Source organism: Girardinichthys multiradiatus, chromosome 11 (genome assembly GCF_021462225.1).
Source record: "Girardinichthys multiradiatus isolate DD_20200921_A chromosome 11, DD_fGirMul_XY1, whole genome shotgun sequence".
Lineage (NCBI taxonomy): Eukaryota > Metazoa > Chordata > Actinopteri > Cyprinodontiformes > Goodeidae > Girardinichthys > Girardinichthys multiradiatus.
This window is the reverse complement of record NC_061804.1, coordinates 4,322,994-4,339,660: the sequence shown is the minus strand read 5'-3', so window position 1 is coordinate 4,339,660 and position 16,667 is coordinate 4,322,994. Positions and strand designations below refer to the sequence as shown.

The 16,667-nt window shown below is 49.1% G+C and overlaps 1 protein-coding gene across 1 annotated transcript; it reads right to left on the bottom strand.

Annotated features, from left to right (window-relative positions):
• Positions 1–8,492: 8,492 nt before the first annotated feature.
• Positions 8,493–14,883, bottom strand: LOC124876780 (mucin-5AC-like). Its single transcript, XM_047379779.1, has 7 exons — positions 14,795–14,883; positions 12,629–12,933; positions 10,616–11,325; positions 10,376–10,431; positions 10,234–10,274; positions 8,942–9,615; positions 8,493–8,600 (listed from the first exon to the last, which is right to left on the bottom strand). The coding sequence occupies exons 1-7, from the start codon at positions 14,881–14,883 to the stop codon at positions 8,493–8,495; spliced, it is 1,983 nt and encodes a 660-aa protein (XP_047235735.1).
• Between the last annotated feature and the right edge of the window lie 1,784 nt (positions 14,884–16,667).

Below are 16,667 nucleotides of genomic sequence, written 5' to 3'. Positions count from 1 at the left end.
GAGTTGTGGCTGCAGTTGTTGTTGTTGATGTGGTTAAGTTGCTTGGGGCTGATGTAGCAATTGTTGCAGCTGTGGCTGATTGTGCTGCTGGGATTATTATGTTTGCGGCTGCAGTTGCACTTGTTGATGTTGATTTGCTTGGGGCTGATGTTGTGGAAAGTGTTGTTGAAACTGTGGTTGACTGTGCTGCTGAGGTTATAGTGGGTGCGGTTACAGTTGTTAATTTGCTTGGAGATGAATGTTCTGTTGCTGTGGGAGTCGAAACAATTATTGTTGTTTGGGTTCTTATTGTAGCTGGAGGAGAAGACAATGAAATGGTTGGTGCTACAATTGGGGCAGATGGAGTAGTGGTGGTAAGTACTGAGGTTGTGGTGGTTGAGCCAGTATTTCGAACACTAGTTGGAGCGGTTGGGGTCATAATTGTGGTCAATGGTTCTGCAGATGTGAAGGTTAGTGCTGCAGTTGTAGTTGCAGTTGTTGCTGTTGCAGTTGTAATTGTTGCTGCTGAAGATGTGGTGGTTGGTGTTGCACTTGTGGTTGGTGCTGTCGCAGTTGGGGTGCTTGGTGTCGCAGTTGTCAAGGTATGTGCTGGTGTTGTAGTTGTTGCTGCTGCAATTGTGGTGGTTGGTGCCGCAGTTGTGGTGCTGGGTGTTGCAGTTTTGGTGGTTGATGCTGTGGTTGTAGTTGTTACAGCTGCAGTTGTAGTGGTTGCTGTTGCAGTTGTGGTTGTTGCTGCTGTTGTGGTGGTTGGTGTTGCTGTTGTGGTTGATGCTGCCTCTGTTGTGGTGGTTGGTGCTGCAGATATAGTTGTAACTCCTGCAGTTGTTGTGGTTGGTGTTGGTGTTGTGGTGGAATGTGCTGCAGTTGTGGTGGTTGCTGTCGCACTCGTGGTGGTTGGTGCTGCAGTTGTGGTTGTTGATGCTTCAGTTGTAGTTGTTGGTGCTGCGGTTGTGGTCGTTGCTGCCGCACTTGTGATGGTTGGTTCTGCTGTTGTGGTGGGTGGTGGGGTTGTGGTGGATGGTGCTGTAGTTGTGGTGGTTGGTGCTACAGTTGTGGGTGTTGGTGCTGCAGTTGTTGGTGCTGCGGTTGTTCTGGTAGGTTCTGCGGTGTTGGTTGTTGTTGCTGTAGTTGTGGTTGTTGGTGCTGTGGTTGTTGGTACTGAAGTTGTGGTGGTGGGTGGCGCAGTTGTGGTGGTTGCTGCCGCAGTTGTGGTTGTTGCTGCTGCTGTTGTGGTTGTTGGTGTTGCGGTTGTTATTGGAGTTGTGGTGGTAAGTGCTGCGGTTGTGGTTGTTGCTGCCTCTATTGTGGTGGTTGGTGCTGTGGTTGTGGTTGATGATGCTGCAGTTGTTGCTATTGCTGCCACAGTTGTGCTGGTTGATGCTACAGTTGTGGTGGGTGGTGGAGTTGTGGTGGATGGTGCTGCAGTTGTGGTGGTTGCTGCCGCATTTGTAGTCGGTGGTGCTGAAGTTGTGGTGGTTGCTGCTGTAGATGTGGGGCTTTGTGGTGTAGTTGTGGTGATTGGTCCTGCAGTTGTGGTTGTTGGTGCTGCAGTTGTAGTTGTTGGTGATGCGGGTGTGGTTGTTGCTGCCACAGTTGTAGTGGTTGGTGCTCCAGTTGTGGTGGGTGGTGGGGTTGTGGTGGATGGTGCTGCAGTTGTGGTGGTTGCTGGCGCACTTGTGGTGGTTGGTGCTGCAGTTGTGGTGGTTGGTGCTGCAGTTGTGGTTGTTTCAGCCGCAGCTGTGGTTGTTGCTGCTGCTGTTGTGGTGGTTGGTTTTGCGGTTGTAGTTGTTACTGCAGTTGTGGTGGTAAGTGCCGCGGTTGTGGTGGTTGGTGCTGCTATTGTTGCTGATGCTACCACAGTTGTAGTGGTGGGAGTCGCAGTTGTGGTTGTTGGTGCGGCAGTTGTGGTGGTTTGTGCTGCAGTTGTGGTGGGTGGTGTTGCAGTTTTTACTTCAGTTGTGGTGGTAAGTGCTGCGGTTGTGGTTGTTGCAGCCTCTGTTATGGTGGTTGGGGATGCAGTTGTGGTGGTTGCTGCTGCACTTGTGGTGGTTGGTGCTGCAGTTGTTGTGGTGGTTGGTATTGCGGTTGTAGTTGTTGTTGCTGTTGTGGTGGTAAGTGCTGCGATTTTGGTTGTTGCTACCTCTATTGTGGTGGTTGGTGCTGTGGTTGTGGTTGATGGTGCTGCAGTTGTTGCTGTTGCTGCCACAGTTGTGCTGGTTGATGCTACAGTTGTGGTGGGTGGTGGAGTTGTGGTGGATGGTGCTGCAGTTGTGGTGGTTGCTGCCACACTTGTGGTGGTTGGTGCTGCAGTTGTGGTGGTAAGTGCTGCAGTTGTGGTTGTTGCTGCCTCTGTTATGGTGGTTTTTGCTGCAATTGTTGCTGTTGCTGCAGTTGTGGTGGTTTCTGCCGCATTTGTGGTGGTTGGTGCTGCAGTTGTGGTTGTTGGTGCTGCAGTTGTTGGTGCTGCGGTTGTTGTGGTAGGTTTTGCGGTGTTGGTTGTTGTTGCTGAAGTTGTGGTTGTTGATGCCCCAGTTGTGGTTGTTGCTGCCGCAGTTGTAGTTGTTGCTGCCGCTGTTGTGGTTGTTGGTGTTGCGGTTGTTACTTGAATTGTGGTGGTAAGTGCTGCAGTTGTGGTTGTTGATGCTTCAGTTGTAGTTGTTGGTGCTGCGGTTGTGGTTGTTGCTGCTGCAGTTGTGGTTTTTGCTGCTGCAGTTGTGGTGGTGGGTGCTGCAGTTGTGGTGGGTGTTGGTGTTGTGGTGGAATGTGCTGCAGTTGTGGTGGTTGCTGTCGCAGTTGTAGTTGTTGCTGCCGCTGTTGCGGTTGTTGGTGTTGCGGTTGTTACTAGAATTGTGGTGGTAAGTGCTCCAGTTGTGGTTGTTGATGCTTCAGTTGTTGTTGTTGGTGCTGCGGTTGTGGTTGTTGCTGCTGCAGTTGTGGTTTTTGCTGCTGCAGTTGTGGTGGTGGGTGCTGCAGTTGTGGTGGGTGTTGGTGTTGTGGTGGAATGTGCTGCAGTTGTGGTGGTTGCTGTCACACTCGTGGTGGTCGATGCTGCAGTTGTGGTTGTTGATGCTTCAGTTGTAGTTGTTGGTGCTGCGGTTGTGGTCGTTGCTGCCGCACTTGTGATGGTTGGTTCTGCAGTTGTGGTGGGTGGTGGGGTTGTGGTGGATGGTGCTGTAGTTGTGGTGGTTGGTGCTACAGTTGTGGGTGTTGGTGCTGCAGTTGTTGGTGCTGCGGTTGTTCTGGTAGGTTCTGCGGTGTTGGTTGTTGTTGCTGTAGTTGTGGTTGTTGGTGCTGTGGTTGTGGTTGTTGGTACTGAAGATGTGGTGGTGGGTGGCGCAGTTGTGGTTGTTGCTGCCGCAGTTGTGGTTGTTGCTGCCGCAGTTGTGGTTGTTGCTGCTGCTGTTGTGGTTGTTGGTGTTGCGGTTGTTATTGGAGTTGTGGTGGTAAGTGCTGCGGTTGTGGTTGTTGCTGCCTCTGTTGTGGTGGTTTGTGCTGTGGTTGTGGTTGTTGGTGCTGCAGTTGTGGTTGTTGGTGCTGCAGTTGTGGTTGTTGATGCTGTAGTTGTTGGTGTTGCAGTTGTGGTGGTGGGTGCTGCAGTTGTGGTTGTTGCGGCCGTAGTTGTGGTTGTTGCTGCCACTGTTGTGGTTGTTGGTGTTGCGGTTGTTACTAGAATTGTGGTGGTAAGTGCTGCAGTTGTGGTTGTTGATGCTTCAGTTGTTGTTGTTGGTGCTGTGGTTGTGGTTGTTGCTGCTGCAGTTGTGGTTGTTCCTGCTGCAGTTGTGGTGGTTGGTGCTGCAGTTGTGGTGGGTGTTGGTGTTGTGGTTGAATGTGCTGCAGTTGTGGTGGTTGCTGTCGCACTTGTGGTGGTTGGTGCTGCAGTTGTGGTTGTTGATGCTTCAGTTGTAGTTGTTGGTGCTGCAGTTGTGGTCGTTGCTGCCGCACTTGTGATGGTTGGTTCTGCAGTTGTGGGTGTTGGTGCTGCAGTTGTTGGTGTTGCGGTTGTTGTGGTAGGTTCTGCGGTGTTGGTTGTTGTTGCTGAAGTTGTGGTTGTTGGTGCTGTGGTTGTGGTTGTTGGTGCTGAAATTGTGGTTGTTGGTGCTGCAGTTGTGGTTGTTGATGCTTCAGTTGTTGTTGTTGTTGGTGCTGTGGTTGTGGTTGTTGCTGCTGCAGTTGTGGTTGTTCCTGCTGCAGTTGTGGTGGTGGGTGCCACTGTTGTGGTTGTTGGTGTTGCGGTTGTTATTGAATTTGTGGTGGTAAGTGCTGGGGTTGTGGTTGTTGCTGCCTCTGTTGTGGTGGATTGTGCTGTGGTTGTGGTTGTTGGTGCTGAAGTTGTGGTTGTTGGTGCTGCAGTTGTAGTTGTTGGTGTTGCAGTTGTGGTGGTGGGTGCCGCAGTTGAGGTTGTTGCTGCCGCAGTTGTGGTTGGTGCTGCCGCTGTTGTGGTTGTTGGTGTTGCAGTTGTTATTGGAGTTGTGGTGGTAAGTGCTGCCGTTGTGGTTGTTGCTGCCTCTGTTGTGGTGGTTTGTGCTGTGGTTGTGGTTGTTGGTGCTGCAGTTGTGGTTGTTGCTGCTTCAGTTGTGGTTGTTGCTGCTGCTGTTGTGGTTGTTGGTGTTGCAGTTGTTACTGGAGTTGTGGTGGTAAGTGCTGCAGTTGTGGTTGTTGATGCTTCAGTTGTTGTTGGTGCTGTGGTTGTGGTTGTTGCTGCTGCAGCTGTGGTTGTTGCTGCTGTAGTAGTGGTGGTTGGTGCTGCAGTTGTGGTGGGTGGTGGTGTTGTGGTGGATGGTGCTGCAGCTGTGGTGGTTGGTGCTGCAGTTGTGGTGGGTGGTGGTGTTGTGGTGGAATGTGCTTCGGTTGTGGTGGTTGCTGCCGCACTTGTGGTGGATGGTGCTGCAGTTGTGGTGGTTGGTGCTGCGGTTGTGGTGGGGGGTGGGGTTGTGGTGGATGGTGCTACAGTTGTGGTGGGTGGTGCTACAGTTGTGGTGGGTGGTGGGGTTGTGGTTGTTGGTGCTGCAGTTGTTGGTGCTGCGGTTGTTGTGGTAGGGTGTGCGGTGTTGGTTGTTGGTGCTGAAGTTGTAGTTGTTGGTGCTGCAGTTGTGGTTGTTGCTGCTGCAGTTGTAGTTGTTGCTGCTGCTGTTGTGGTTGTTGGTGTTGCGGTTGTTACTGGAGTTGTGGTGGTAAGTGCTGCGGTTATAGTTGTTGCTGCCGCTGTTGTGGTTGTTGGTGTTGCAGTTGTTACTGGAGTTGTGGTGGTAAGTGCTGCAGTTGTGGTTGTTGATGCTTCAGTTGTTGTTGTTGGTGCTGCGGTTGTGGTTGTTGCTGCTGCAGTTGTGGTTTTTGCTGCTGCAGTTGTGGTGGTTGGTGCTGCAGTTGTGGTGGTTGCTGTCGCACTTGTGGTGGTTGGTGCTGCAGTTGTGGTTGTTGATGCTTCAGTTGTAGTTGTTGGTGCTGCAGTTGTGGTCGTTGCTGCCGCACTTGTGATGGTTGGTTCTGCAGTTGTGGGTGTTGGTGCTGCAGTTGTTGGTGTTGCGGTTGTTGTGGTAGGTTCTGCGGTGTTGGTTGTTTTTGCTGAAGTTGTGGTTGTTGGTGCTGTGGTTGTGGTTGTTGGTGCTGAAATTGTGGTTGTTGGTGCTGCAGTTGTGGTTGTTGATGCTTCAGTTGTTGTTGTTGGTGCTGTGGTTGTGGTTGTTGCTGCTGCAGTTGTGGTTGTTCCTGCTGCAGTTGTGGTGGTGGGTGCCACTGTTGTGGTTGTTGGTGTTGCGGTTGTTATTGAATTTGTGGTGGTAAGTGCTGGGGTTGTGGTTGTTGCTGCCTCTGTTGTGGTGGATTGTGCTGTGGTTGTGGTTGTTGGTGCTGAAGTTGTGGTTGTTGGTGCTGCAGTTGTAGTTGTTGGTGTTGCAGTTGTGGTGGTGGGTGCCGCAGTTGTGGTTGTTGCTGCCGCAGTTGTGGTTGGTGCTGCCGCTGTTGTGGTTGTTGGTGTTGCAGTTGTTATTGGAGTTGTGGTGGTAAGTGCTGCCGTTGTGGTTGTTGCTGCCTCTGTTGTGGTGGTTTGTGCTGTGGTTGTGGTTGTTGGTGCTGCAGTTGTGGTTGTTGGTGCTTCAGTTGTGGTTGTTGCTGCTGCTGTTGTGGTTGTTGGTGTTGCAGTTGTTACTGGAGTTGTGGTGGTAAGTGCTGCAGTTGTGGTTGTTGATGCTTCAGTTGTTGTTGGTGCTGTGGTTGTGGTTGTTGCTGCTGCAGTTGTGGTTGTTGCTGCTGTAGTAGTGGTGGTTGGTGCTGCAGTTGTGGTGGGTGGTGGTGTTGTGGTGGATGGTGCTGCAGCTGTGGTGGTTGGTGCTGCAGTTGTGGTGGGTGGTGGTGTTGTGGTGGAATGTGCTTCGGTTGTGGTGGTTGCTGCCGCACTTGTGGTGGATGGTGCTGCAGTTGTGGTGGTTGGTGCTGCGGTTGTGGTGGGGGGTGGGGTTGTGGTGGATGGTGCTACAGTTGTGGTGGGTGGTGGGGTTGTGGTTGTTGGTGCTGCAGTTGTTGGTGCTGCGGTTGTTGTGGTAGGATGTGCGGTGTTGGTTGTTGGTGCTGAAGTTGTAGTTGTTGGTGCTGCAGTTGTGGTTGTTGCTGCTGCAGTTGTAGTTGTTGCTGCTGCTGTTGTGGTTGTTGGTGTTGCGGTTGTTACTGGAGTTGTGGTGGTAAGTGCTGCGGTTGTAGTTGTTGCTGCCGCTGTTGTGGTTGTTGGTGTTGCAGTTGTTACTGGAGTTGTGGTGGTAAGTGCTGCAGTTGTGGTTGTTGATGCTTCAGTTGTTGTTGTTGGTGCTGCGGTTGTGGTTGTTGCTGCTGCAGTTGTGGTTTTTGCTGCTGCAGTTGTGGTGGTTGGTGCTGCAGTTGTGGTGGGTGTTGGTGTTGTGGTTGAATGTGCTGCAGTTGTGGTGGTTGCTGTCGCACTTGTGGTGGTTGGTGCTGCAGTTGTGGTTGTTGATGCTTCAATTGTAGTTGTTGGTGCTGCAGTTGTGGTCGTTGCTGCCGCACTTGTGATGGTTGGTTCTGCAGTTGTGGGTGTTGGTGCTGCAGTTGTTGGTGCTGCGGTTGTTGTGGTAGGTTCTGCGGTGTTGGTTGTTGTTGCTGAAGTTGTGGTTGTTGGTGCTGTGGTTGTGGTTGTTGGTGCTGAAATTGTGGTTGTTGGTGCTGCAGTTGTGGTGGTGGGTGCCACTGTTGTGGTTGTTGGTGTTGCGGTTGTTATTGAATTTGTGGTGGTAAGTGCTGGGGTTGTGGTTGTTGCTGCCTCTGTTGTGGTGGATTGTGCTGTGGTTGTGGTTGTTGGTGCTGAAGTTGTGGTTGTTGGTTCTGCAGTTGTAGTTGTTGGTGTTGCAGTTGTGGTGGTGGGTGCCGCAGTTGTGGTTGTTGCTGCCGCAGTTGTGGTTGGTGCTGCCGCTGTTGTGGTTGTTGGTGTTGCAGTTGTGGTGGGTGGTGGTGTTGTGGTGGAATGTGCTTCGGTTGTGGTGGTTGCTGCCGCACTTGTGGTGGATGGTGCTGCAGTTGTGGTGGTTTGTGATGCGGTTGTGGTGGGTGGTGGGGTTGTGGTGGATGGTGCTACAGTTGTGGTGGTTGGTGCTACAGTTGTGGTGGGTGGTGGGGTTGTGGTTGTTGGTGCTGCAGTTGTTGGTGCTGCGGTTGTTGTGGTAGGATGTGCGCTGTTGGTTGTTGGTGCTGAAGTTGTAGTTGTTGGTGCTGCAGTTGTGGTTGTTGCTGCTGCAGTTGTGGTTGTTGCTGCTGCTGTTGTGGTTGTTGGTGTTGCAGTTGTTACTGGAGTTGTGGTGGTAAGTGCTGCGGTTGTAGTTGTTGCTGCCGCTGTTGTGGTTGTTGGTGTTGCAGTTGTTACTGGAGTTGTGGTGGTAAGTGCTGCAGTTGTGGTTGTTGATGCTTCAGTTGTTGTTGTTGGTGCTGTGGTTGTGGTTGTTGCTGCTGCAGTTGTGGTTGTTGCTGCTGCAGTTGTGGTGGTTGGTGCTGCAGTTGTGGTGGGTGGTGGTGTTGTGGTGGATGGTGCTCCAGCTGTGGTGGTTGGTGCTGCAGTTGTGGTGGGTGGTGGTGTTGTGGTGGAATGTGCTGCGGTTGTGGTGGTTGCTGCCGCACTTGTGGTGGATGGTGCTGCAGTTGTGGTGGTTGGTGCTGCGGTTGTGGTGGGTGGTGGGGTTGTGGTGGATGGTGCTGTAGTTGTGGTGGTTGGTGCTACAGTGGTGGTGGGTGGTGGGGTTGTGGTTGTTGGTGCTGCAGTTGTTGGTGCTGCGGTTGTTGTGGTAGGATGTGCGGTGTTGGTTGTTGGTGCTGAAGTTGTAGTTGTTGGTGCTGCAGTTGTGGTTGTTGCTGCTGCAGTTGTGGTTGTTGCTGCTGCAGGTGTGGTGGTTGGTGCTGCAGTTGTGGTGGGTGGTGGTGTTGTGGTGGAATGTGCTGCAGTTGTGGTGGTTGCTGTCACACTTGTGGTGGTATGTGCTGCAGTTGTGGTTGTTGATGCTTCAGTTGTAGTTGTTGGTGCTGCGGTTGTGGTGGTTGCTGCCACACTTGTGGTGGTTGGTGCTGCAGTTGTAGTTGTTGGTGCTGCGGTTGTGGTGGTTGCTGCCGCACTTGTGGTGGTTGGTGCTGCAGTTGTGGTGGTTGGTGCTGCAGTTGTGGTGGGTGGTGGGGTTGTGGTGGATGGTGCTGCAGTTGTGGTGGTTGGTGCTACAGTTGTGGTGGGTGGTGGGGTTGTGGTGGATGGTGCCGCAGTTGTGGTGGTTGGTACTACAGTTGTGGTGGTTGGTGCTGCAGTTGTTGGTGCTGCGGTTGTTGTGGTAGGATGTGCGGTGTTGGTTGTTGGTGCTGAAGTTGTAGTTGTTGGTGCTGCAGTTGTGGTGGTGGGTGCTGCAGTTGTGGTTGTTGCTGCCGCAGTTGTGGTTGTTGCTGCTGCAGTTGTGGTTGTTGCTGCCGCTGTTGTGGTTGTTGGTGTTGCGGTTGTTACTGCAGTTGTGGTGGTAAGTGCTGCGGTTGTGGTTGTTGCTGCCTCTGTTGTGGTGGTTGGTGCTGTGGTTGTGGTTGTTGGTGCTGAAGTTGTGGTTGTTGGTGCTGTAGTTGTGGTTGTTGGTGCTGCAGTTGTGGTTGTTGGTGTTGCAGTTGGTGTGGTGGTAAGTGCTGCGGTTGTGGTTGTTGCTGCCTCTGTTGTGGTGGTTGGTGCTGTGGTTGTGGTTGTTGGTGCTGAAGTTGTGGTTGTTGGTGCTGTAGTTGTAGTTGTTGGTGTTGCAGTTGTGGTTGTTGGTGTTGCGGTTGTTACTGCAGTTGTGGTGGTAAGTGCTGCGGTTGTGGTTGTTGCTGCCTCTGTTGTGGTGGTTGGTGCTGTGGTTGTGGTTGTTGGTGCCGCAGTTGTGGTGGTTGGTGCTGTGATTGTGGTTGTTGGTGCCGCAGTTGTGGTTGTTGCTGCCGCAGTTGTGGTTGTTGGTGTTGCGGTTGTTATTGGATTTGTGGTGGTAAGTGCTGCGGTTGTGGTTGTCTCTGCCTCTGTTATGGTGGTTTGTGCTGTGGTTGTTGGTGCTGCAGTTGTGGTTGTTGATGCTGTAGTTGTTGGTGTTGAAGTTGTGGTGGTGGGTGCTGCAGTTGTAGTGGTTGCTGCCGTAGTTGTAGTTGTTGCTGCTGCAGTTGTGGTGGTTGGTGCTGCAGTTGTGGTGGGTGGTGGTGTTGTGGTGGATGGTGCTCCAGCTGTGGTGGTTGGTGCTGCAGTTGTGGTGGGTGGTGCTGCAGTTGTGGTGGGTGGTGGTGTTGTGGTGGAATGTGCTGCGGTTGTGGTGGTTGCTGCCGCACTTGTGGTGGATGGTGCTGCAGTTGTGGTGGTTGGTGCTGCGGTTGTGGTGGGTGGTGGGGTTGTGGTGGATGGTGCTGCAGTTGTGGTGGTTGGTGCTACAGTTGTGGTGGGTGGTGGGGTTGTGGTTGTTGGTGCTGCAGTTGTTGGTGCTGCGGTTGTTGTGGTAGGATGTGCGGTGTTGGTTGTTGGTGCTGAAGTTGTAGTTGTTGGTGCTGCAGTTGTGGTTGTTGCTGCTGCAGTTGTGGTTGTTGCTGCTGCAGGTGTGGTGGTTGGTGCTGCAGTTGTGGTGGGTGGTGGTGTTGTGGTGGAATGTGCTGCAGTTGTGGTGGTTGCTGTCACACTTGTGGTGGTATGTGCTGCAGTTGTGGTTGTTGATGCTTCAGTTGTAGTTGTTGGTGCTGCGGTTGTGGTGGTTGCTGCCACACTTGTGGTGGTTGGTGCTGCGGTTGTGGTGGTTGCTGCCGCACTTGTGGTGGTTGGTGCTGCAGTTGTGGTGGTTGGTGCTGCAGTTGTGGTGGGTGGTGGGGTTGTGGTGGATGGTGCTGCAGTTGTGGTGGTTGGTGCTACAGTTGTGGTGGGTGGTGGGGTTGTGGTGGATGGTGCCGCAGTTGTGGTGGTTGGTACTACAGTTGTGGTGGTTGGTGCTGCAGTTGTTGGTGCTGCGGTTGTTGTGGTAGGATGTGCGGTGTTGGTTGTTGGTGCTGAAGTTGTAGTTGTTGGTGCTGCAGTTGTGGTGGTGGGTGCTGCAGTTGTGGTTGTTGCTGCCGCAGTTGTGGTTGTTGCTGCTGCAGTTGTGGTTGTTGCTGCCGCTGTTGTGGTTGTTGGTGTTGCGGTTGTTACTGCAGTTGTGGTGGTAAGTGCTGCGGTTGTGGTTGTTGCTGCCTCTGTTGTGGTGGTTGGTGCTGTGGTTGTGGTTGTTGGTGCTGAAGTTGTGGTTGTTGGTGCTGTAGTTGTAGTTGTTGGTGTTGCAGTTGTGGTTGTTGGTGTTGCAGTTGGTGTGGTGGTAAGTGCTGCGGTTGTGGTTGTTGCTGCCTCTGTTGTGGTGGTTGGTGCTGTGGTTGTGGTTGTTGGTGCTGAAGTTGTGGTTGTTGGTGCTGTAGTTGTAGTTGTTGGTGTTGCAGTTGTGGTTGTTGGTGTTGCGGTTGTTACTGCAGTTGTGGTGGTAAGTGCTGCGGTTGTGGTTGTTGCTGCCTCTGTTGTGGTGGTTGGTGCTGTGGTTGTGGTTGTTGGTGCCGCAGTTGTGGTGGTTGGTGCTGTGATTGTGGTTGTTGGTGCCGCAGTTGTGGTTGTTGCTGCCGCAGTTGTGGTTGTTGGTGTTGCGGTTGTTATTGGATTTGTGGTGGTAAGTGCTGCGGTTGTGGTTGTCTCTGCCTCTGTTATGGTGGTTTGTGCTGTGGTTGTTGGTGCTGCAGTTGTGGTTGTTGATGCTGTAGTTGTTGGTGTTGAAGTTGTGGTGGTGGGTGCTGCAGTTGTAGTGGTTGCTGCCGTAGTTGTAGTTGTTGCTGCTGCAGTTGTGGTGGTTGGTGCTGCAGTTGTGGTGGGTGGTGGTGTTGTGGTGGATGGTGCTCCAGCTGTGGTGGTTGGTGCTGCAGTTGTGGTGGGTGGTGCTGCAGTTGTGGTGGGTGGTGGTGTTGTGGTGGAATGTGCTGCGGTTGTGGTGGTTGCTGCCGCACTTGTGGTGGATGGTGCTGCAGTTGTGGTGGTTGGTGCTGCGGTTGTGGTGGGTGGTGGGGTTGTGGTGGATGGTGCTGCAGTTGTGGTGGTTGGTGCTACAGTTGTGGTGGGTGGTGGGGTTGTGGTTGTTGGTGCTGCAGTTGTTGGTGCTGCGGTTGTTGTGGTAGGATGTGCGGTGTTGGTTGTTGGTGCTGAAGTTGTAGTTGTTGGTGCTGCAGTTGTGGTTGTTGCTGCTGCAGTTGTGGTTGTTGCTGCTGCAGGTGTGGTGGTTGGTGCTGCAGTTGTGGTGGGTGGTGGTGTTGTGGTGGAATGTGCTGCAGTTGTGGTGGTTGCTGTCACACTTGTGGTGGTATGTGCTGCAGTTGTGGTTGTTGATGCTTCAGTTGTAGTTGTTGGTGCTGCGGTTGTGGTGGTTGCTGCCACACTTGTGGTGGTTGGTGCTGCAGTTGTAGTTGTTGGTGCTGCGGTTGTGGTGGTTGCTGCCACACTTGTGGTGGTTGGTGCTGCAGTTGTGGTGGGTGGTGGGGTTGTGGTGGATGGTGCTGCAGTTGTGGTGGTTGGTGCTACAGTTGTGGTGGGTGGTGGGGTTGTGGTGGTTGGTGCCGCAGTTGTGGTGGTTGGTACTACAGTTGTGGTGGTTGGTGCTGCAGTTGTTGGTGCTGCGGTTGTTGTGGTAGGATGTGCGGTGTTGGTTGTTGGTGCTGAAGTTGTAGTTGTTGGTGCTGCAGTTGTGGTGGTGGGTGCTGCAGTTGTGGTTGTTGCTGCCGCAGTTGTGGTTGTTGCTGCTGCAGTTGTGGTTGTTGCTGCCGCTGTTGTGGTTGTTGGTGTTGCGGTTGTTACTGCAGTTGTGGTGGTAAGTGCTGCGGTTGTGGTTGTTGCTGCCTCTGTTGTGGTGGTTGGTGCTGTGGTTGTGGTTGTTGGTGCTGAAGTTGTGGTTGTTGGTGCTGTAGTTGTAGTTGTTGGTGTTGCAGTTGTGGTTGTTGGTGTTGCAGTTGTGGTGGTGGGTGCCGCAGTTGTGGTTGTTGCTGCCGCAGTTGTGGTTGTTGGTGTTGCGGTTGTTACTGCAGTTGTGGTGGTAAGTGCTGCGGTTGTGGTTGTTGCTGCCTCTGTTGTGGTGGTTGGTGCTGTGGTTGTGGTTGTTGGTGCCGCAGTTGTGGTGGTTGGTGCTGTGGTTGTGGTGTTTGGTGCCGCAGTTGTGGTTGTTGCTGCCGCAGTTGTGGTTGTTGGTGTTGCGGTTGTTATTGGATTTGTGGTGGTAAGTGCTGCGGTTGTGGTTGTCTCTGCCTCTGTTATGGTGGTTTGTGCTGTGGTTGTTGGTGCTGCAGTTGTGGTTGTTGATGCTGTAGTTGTTGGTGTTGAAGTTGTGGTGGTGGGTGCTGCAGTTGTAGTGGTTGCTGCCGTAGTTGTAGTTGTTGCTGCTGCTGTAGTGGTTGTTGGTGTTGCGGTTGTTACTGGAGTTGTGGTTTTTGATGCTTCAGTTGTTGTTGTTGGTGCTGTGGTTGTGGTTGTTGCTGCTGCAGTTGTGGTTGTTGCTGCTGCAGTTGTGGTGGTTGGTGCTGCAGTTGTGGTGGGTGGTGGTGTTGTGGAGGAATATGCTGCAGTTGTTGGGGTTGCTGTCGCACTTGTGGTGGTTGGTGCTGCAGTTGTGGTTGTTGATGCTTCAGTTGTAGTTGTTGTTGCTGCGGTTGTGGTGGTTGCTGCCGCACTTGTGGTGGTTGGTTCTGCAGTTGTGGTGGTTGTTGCTTCAGTTGTAGTTGTTGGTGCTTCAGTTGTAGTTGTTGGTGCTACAGTTGTGGTTGTTGGTGCTCCAGTTGTTGGTGCTGAGGTTGTTATGGTAGGTTCTACGGTGTTGGTTGTTGCTGCCGCAGTTGTGGTGGTTGGTGCTGCAGTTGTGGTGGGTGGTGGGGTTGTGGTGGATGGTGCTGCAGTTGTGGTGGTGTCTGCCGCACTTGTGGTGGTTGGTGCTGTAATTGAGGTGGTTAGTGCTGCAGTTGTGGTTGTTGATGCTTCAGTTGTTGTTGTTGGTGCTGCGGTTGTGGTTGTTGCTGCTGCAGTTGTGGTGGTTGGTGCTGCAGTTGTGGTGGGTGGTGGTGTTGTGGTGGAATGTGCTGCAGGTGTGGTGGTTGCTGTTGTACTTTTGGTGGTTGGTGCTGCAGTTGTGGTGGTTGGTGGTACAGTTGTGGTTGTTGGTGCTGCAGTTGTTGGTGCTGCGGTTGTGGTGGTAGTTTCTGCGGTGTTGGTTGTTGCTGCCGCAGTTGTGGTGGTTGGTGCTGCAGTTGTGGTGGTTGGTGTCGCAGTTGTGGGTGGTACTGCAGTTGTAGTAGTTTCTGCTGCTGTTGTGGTTGTTGGTGTCGCAGTTGTGGTTGTTGCTGCTGCAGTTGTGGTGGTTGGTGTTCCAGATGTGCTGGTAGGTACTTCAGTTGTGGCGGTTGTAGCAGTGGTGGTGGTTGGTGCTCCAGTTGTTGGGGGTGGTAACACAGTTGTGGTGAATGGTGCTGCTGTTGTGGTGATTGGTGCTGCAGTTGTGGTAGTTGCTGCTGTTGCTGTTGTTGTTAAAAAATAATTGTTTAATATTTTCTTATAGGCTTAAAAACTCAGCACTGACTATTGTTTTTAGAAATTTTACATTTCAAAGGAAATAACTTCAAATAAAGAACTCATGATTGGTTGTAACTTAATTTAAATATGGTATTTACACAATTTTTCATATAATGTTTCAAGTTCCTTAAGGTTTTAGGGAGAGTCAATTTCAAAACATATTTTTGTTGCAATAGTCCAAGAGTAACAGGACAAAGAATATAATTGTGGAATGTGGTATTTCAAGTAAGTCAGTGATAGAATAATAACTAAAGAACAATGTGCCTAAAACTATGCTGAAAACCAAACATGTCACTGAACAATTTCTGGAAAAAATACATATTTATCACCAAAGGCTTATAGAAGAAAATGTTTTAACCAAATTGGAGAAATAAACCTTTCTATACTTTGAGGAAACAATTACATTGCTATTGATAATTGGAATAATTTATGGATCAGCGGTGCCTGAAGAATTAGTTGAAACTGGAAACATGTAGTCGTATCAGTCGACACTTCACAACCTTGACTTGCCTGATATTTTATACAAAAAATGTCTAGTCTGTTGGTAAAAATGTATGTGTTTGGATGTAATTAATAAACACTTTATACAATAAAAATAATTACTGTTACTTGAACTAGATGATTAACAATTACAACTAAAGAAAGATGTAAAATCTAATTTCATTATTTTCTGCTTTTAGAAAGAAATCAAAAATACATATGAAATAATGCTACCTGTGCTGTAGAGTGCCCAGGTGAGTGTCAGAGAAAAGATCAGCTTCATTTTGATGTTCAGGTGGTTCCTGGAGGTTAGTTCTCCTCATTCTCATACTAAAATTCAGGAGCCATACTACACTTTAAATAATGCATGGATGACAACAATGAATGGGCGTGTTCCCATGTTTACAGCGTCAATGATCATGAACAGTGACAAAACATCCTAAAAACAAGTCAACACACCATTGACACACCTATTTCTGCATGCCAGTGTCTAAGAAGAATATTTTTTTTTAACAAAACATATAATTAACATTTAAAGACGCAGCACTATTATACAGATTTTGTCAAAAAACATTCTGAACTTTTTTCTTTGTTGTTGATGTGATGTCTTACTTGATTATTCACAATCCATAAAACTGGACACCAGCGGGTGATCTTTAGAAGTATTCGACTTATTTCAAAGAGTTACCACAATCCAGAACACTCTGGTTATTAAAATTTTGTCTGTATTAAAGGATAAAAAGTTTCAAGATGTTTTATTGTTAATTTCACATTTTTCATTTTAAGCTGTACTGATTTCAAAAGAAGAAAATGTGAAAAACCTTATTATTTAGTTTGTAAATTACATTTGTATACAAGAGCAACATGATCAATAATATGAAAATTTATCTCTTTTAAAAAAGCAAAACTTAATCCGATCAGCAACAATAAGAGTTACCGGGGAGGAGTTTTGGTTGTCGTCTCCATTAGCTCTTTGTTAAGCTCTTTTGCGACTTTTACTAAGCTTTTGTAGTAATGAGAAAGCTTTCATTTTAAGGGACATCCCAATTCTCATACAAATCAAATATTTTTTCATTTAAAACGAACTACCTAGTTTAACAAGATCAAAAGATAAGACACTCTAATTTTCCCATCTGTGAGGACCTCCTCATTCCCTAGGCTGGAGTAAAAAATCACAGCACACATATCATTTTTGTAACAATGACAACAAGTAATGCCTTAAATAAAAACAGTGAGGGAACACATGATGTAGTTAAAAACATGATGAGTAACGACGACACTTCAGTGGCTAAAGCTGTAAGGCACTATTGTTTCACTTTTAAAGTATCTTGATACCCTCTGGTGTTTGTTATGGATATGACAACTCCTTATAAATTCATTATATACCCAAAGCTATGTGTATGGATAAAATTGAAATTAAAATAGCTTAAAAACATAATATAATATAATATAATATAATATCTAGATGATATTAAACCATGTAGTTACAAATCAGTCTGAATATATAAAAATCAATTTAAAGGACAATTACTCCATTTCCAAGAAGCAATCTCTATTACATCAAAAAATGATTACATATTTTTATAATATAAAATAAAATGATAAAACCATGTAAATTTACTTTAATGTTAACAAATGAATCAGTCTGAATCTATCAAAAATCAGTCTGTATAACAACAAACACAAAATTGAGGTGCTCAACATTTTAAATAACATGCTGATTAATGGTCATAATTTGAAACAATCACAAGCAAATTACTCATCATAAGAGAAACCTTTAATATCACAACACCCTAAACCTTTAATAATAACTATTTTTAGTTTTGATCCTATTTTTAAACCTACTGCTATTTTTCTTTCATCTTATGTAACAGTTAAAACATTAAATGGTTATAGCAGCAACAGCTTTTACTCTTGTTCATACATTACTGCTGCTTTTATTCAACAGACCACTCTATATGCATCAACTCATTTACCATATACAGGTCCTTCTTAAAACATTAGCATATTGTGATAAAGTTCATTATTTTCCATAATGTCATGATGAAAATTTAACATTCATATATTTTAGATTCATTGCACACTAACTGAAATATTTCAGGTCTTT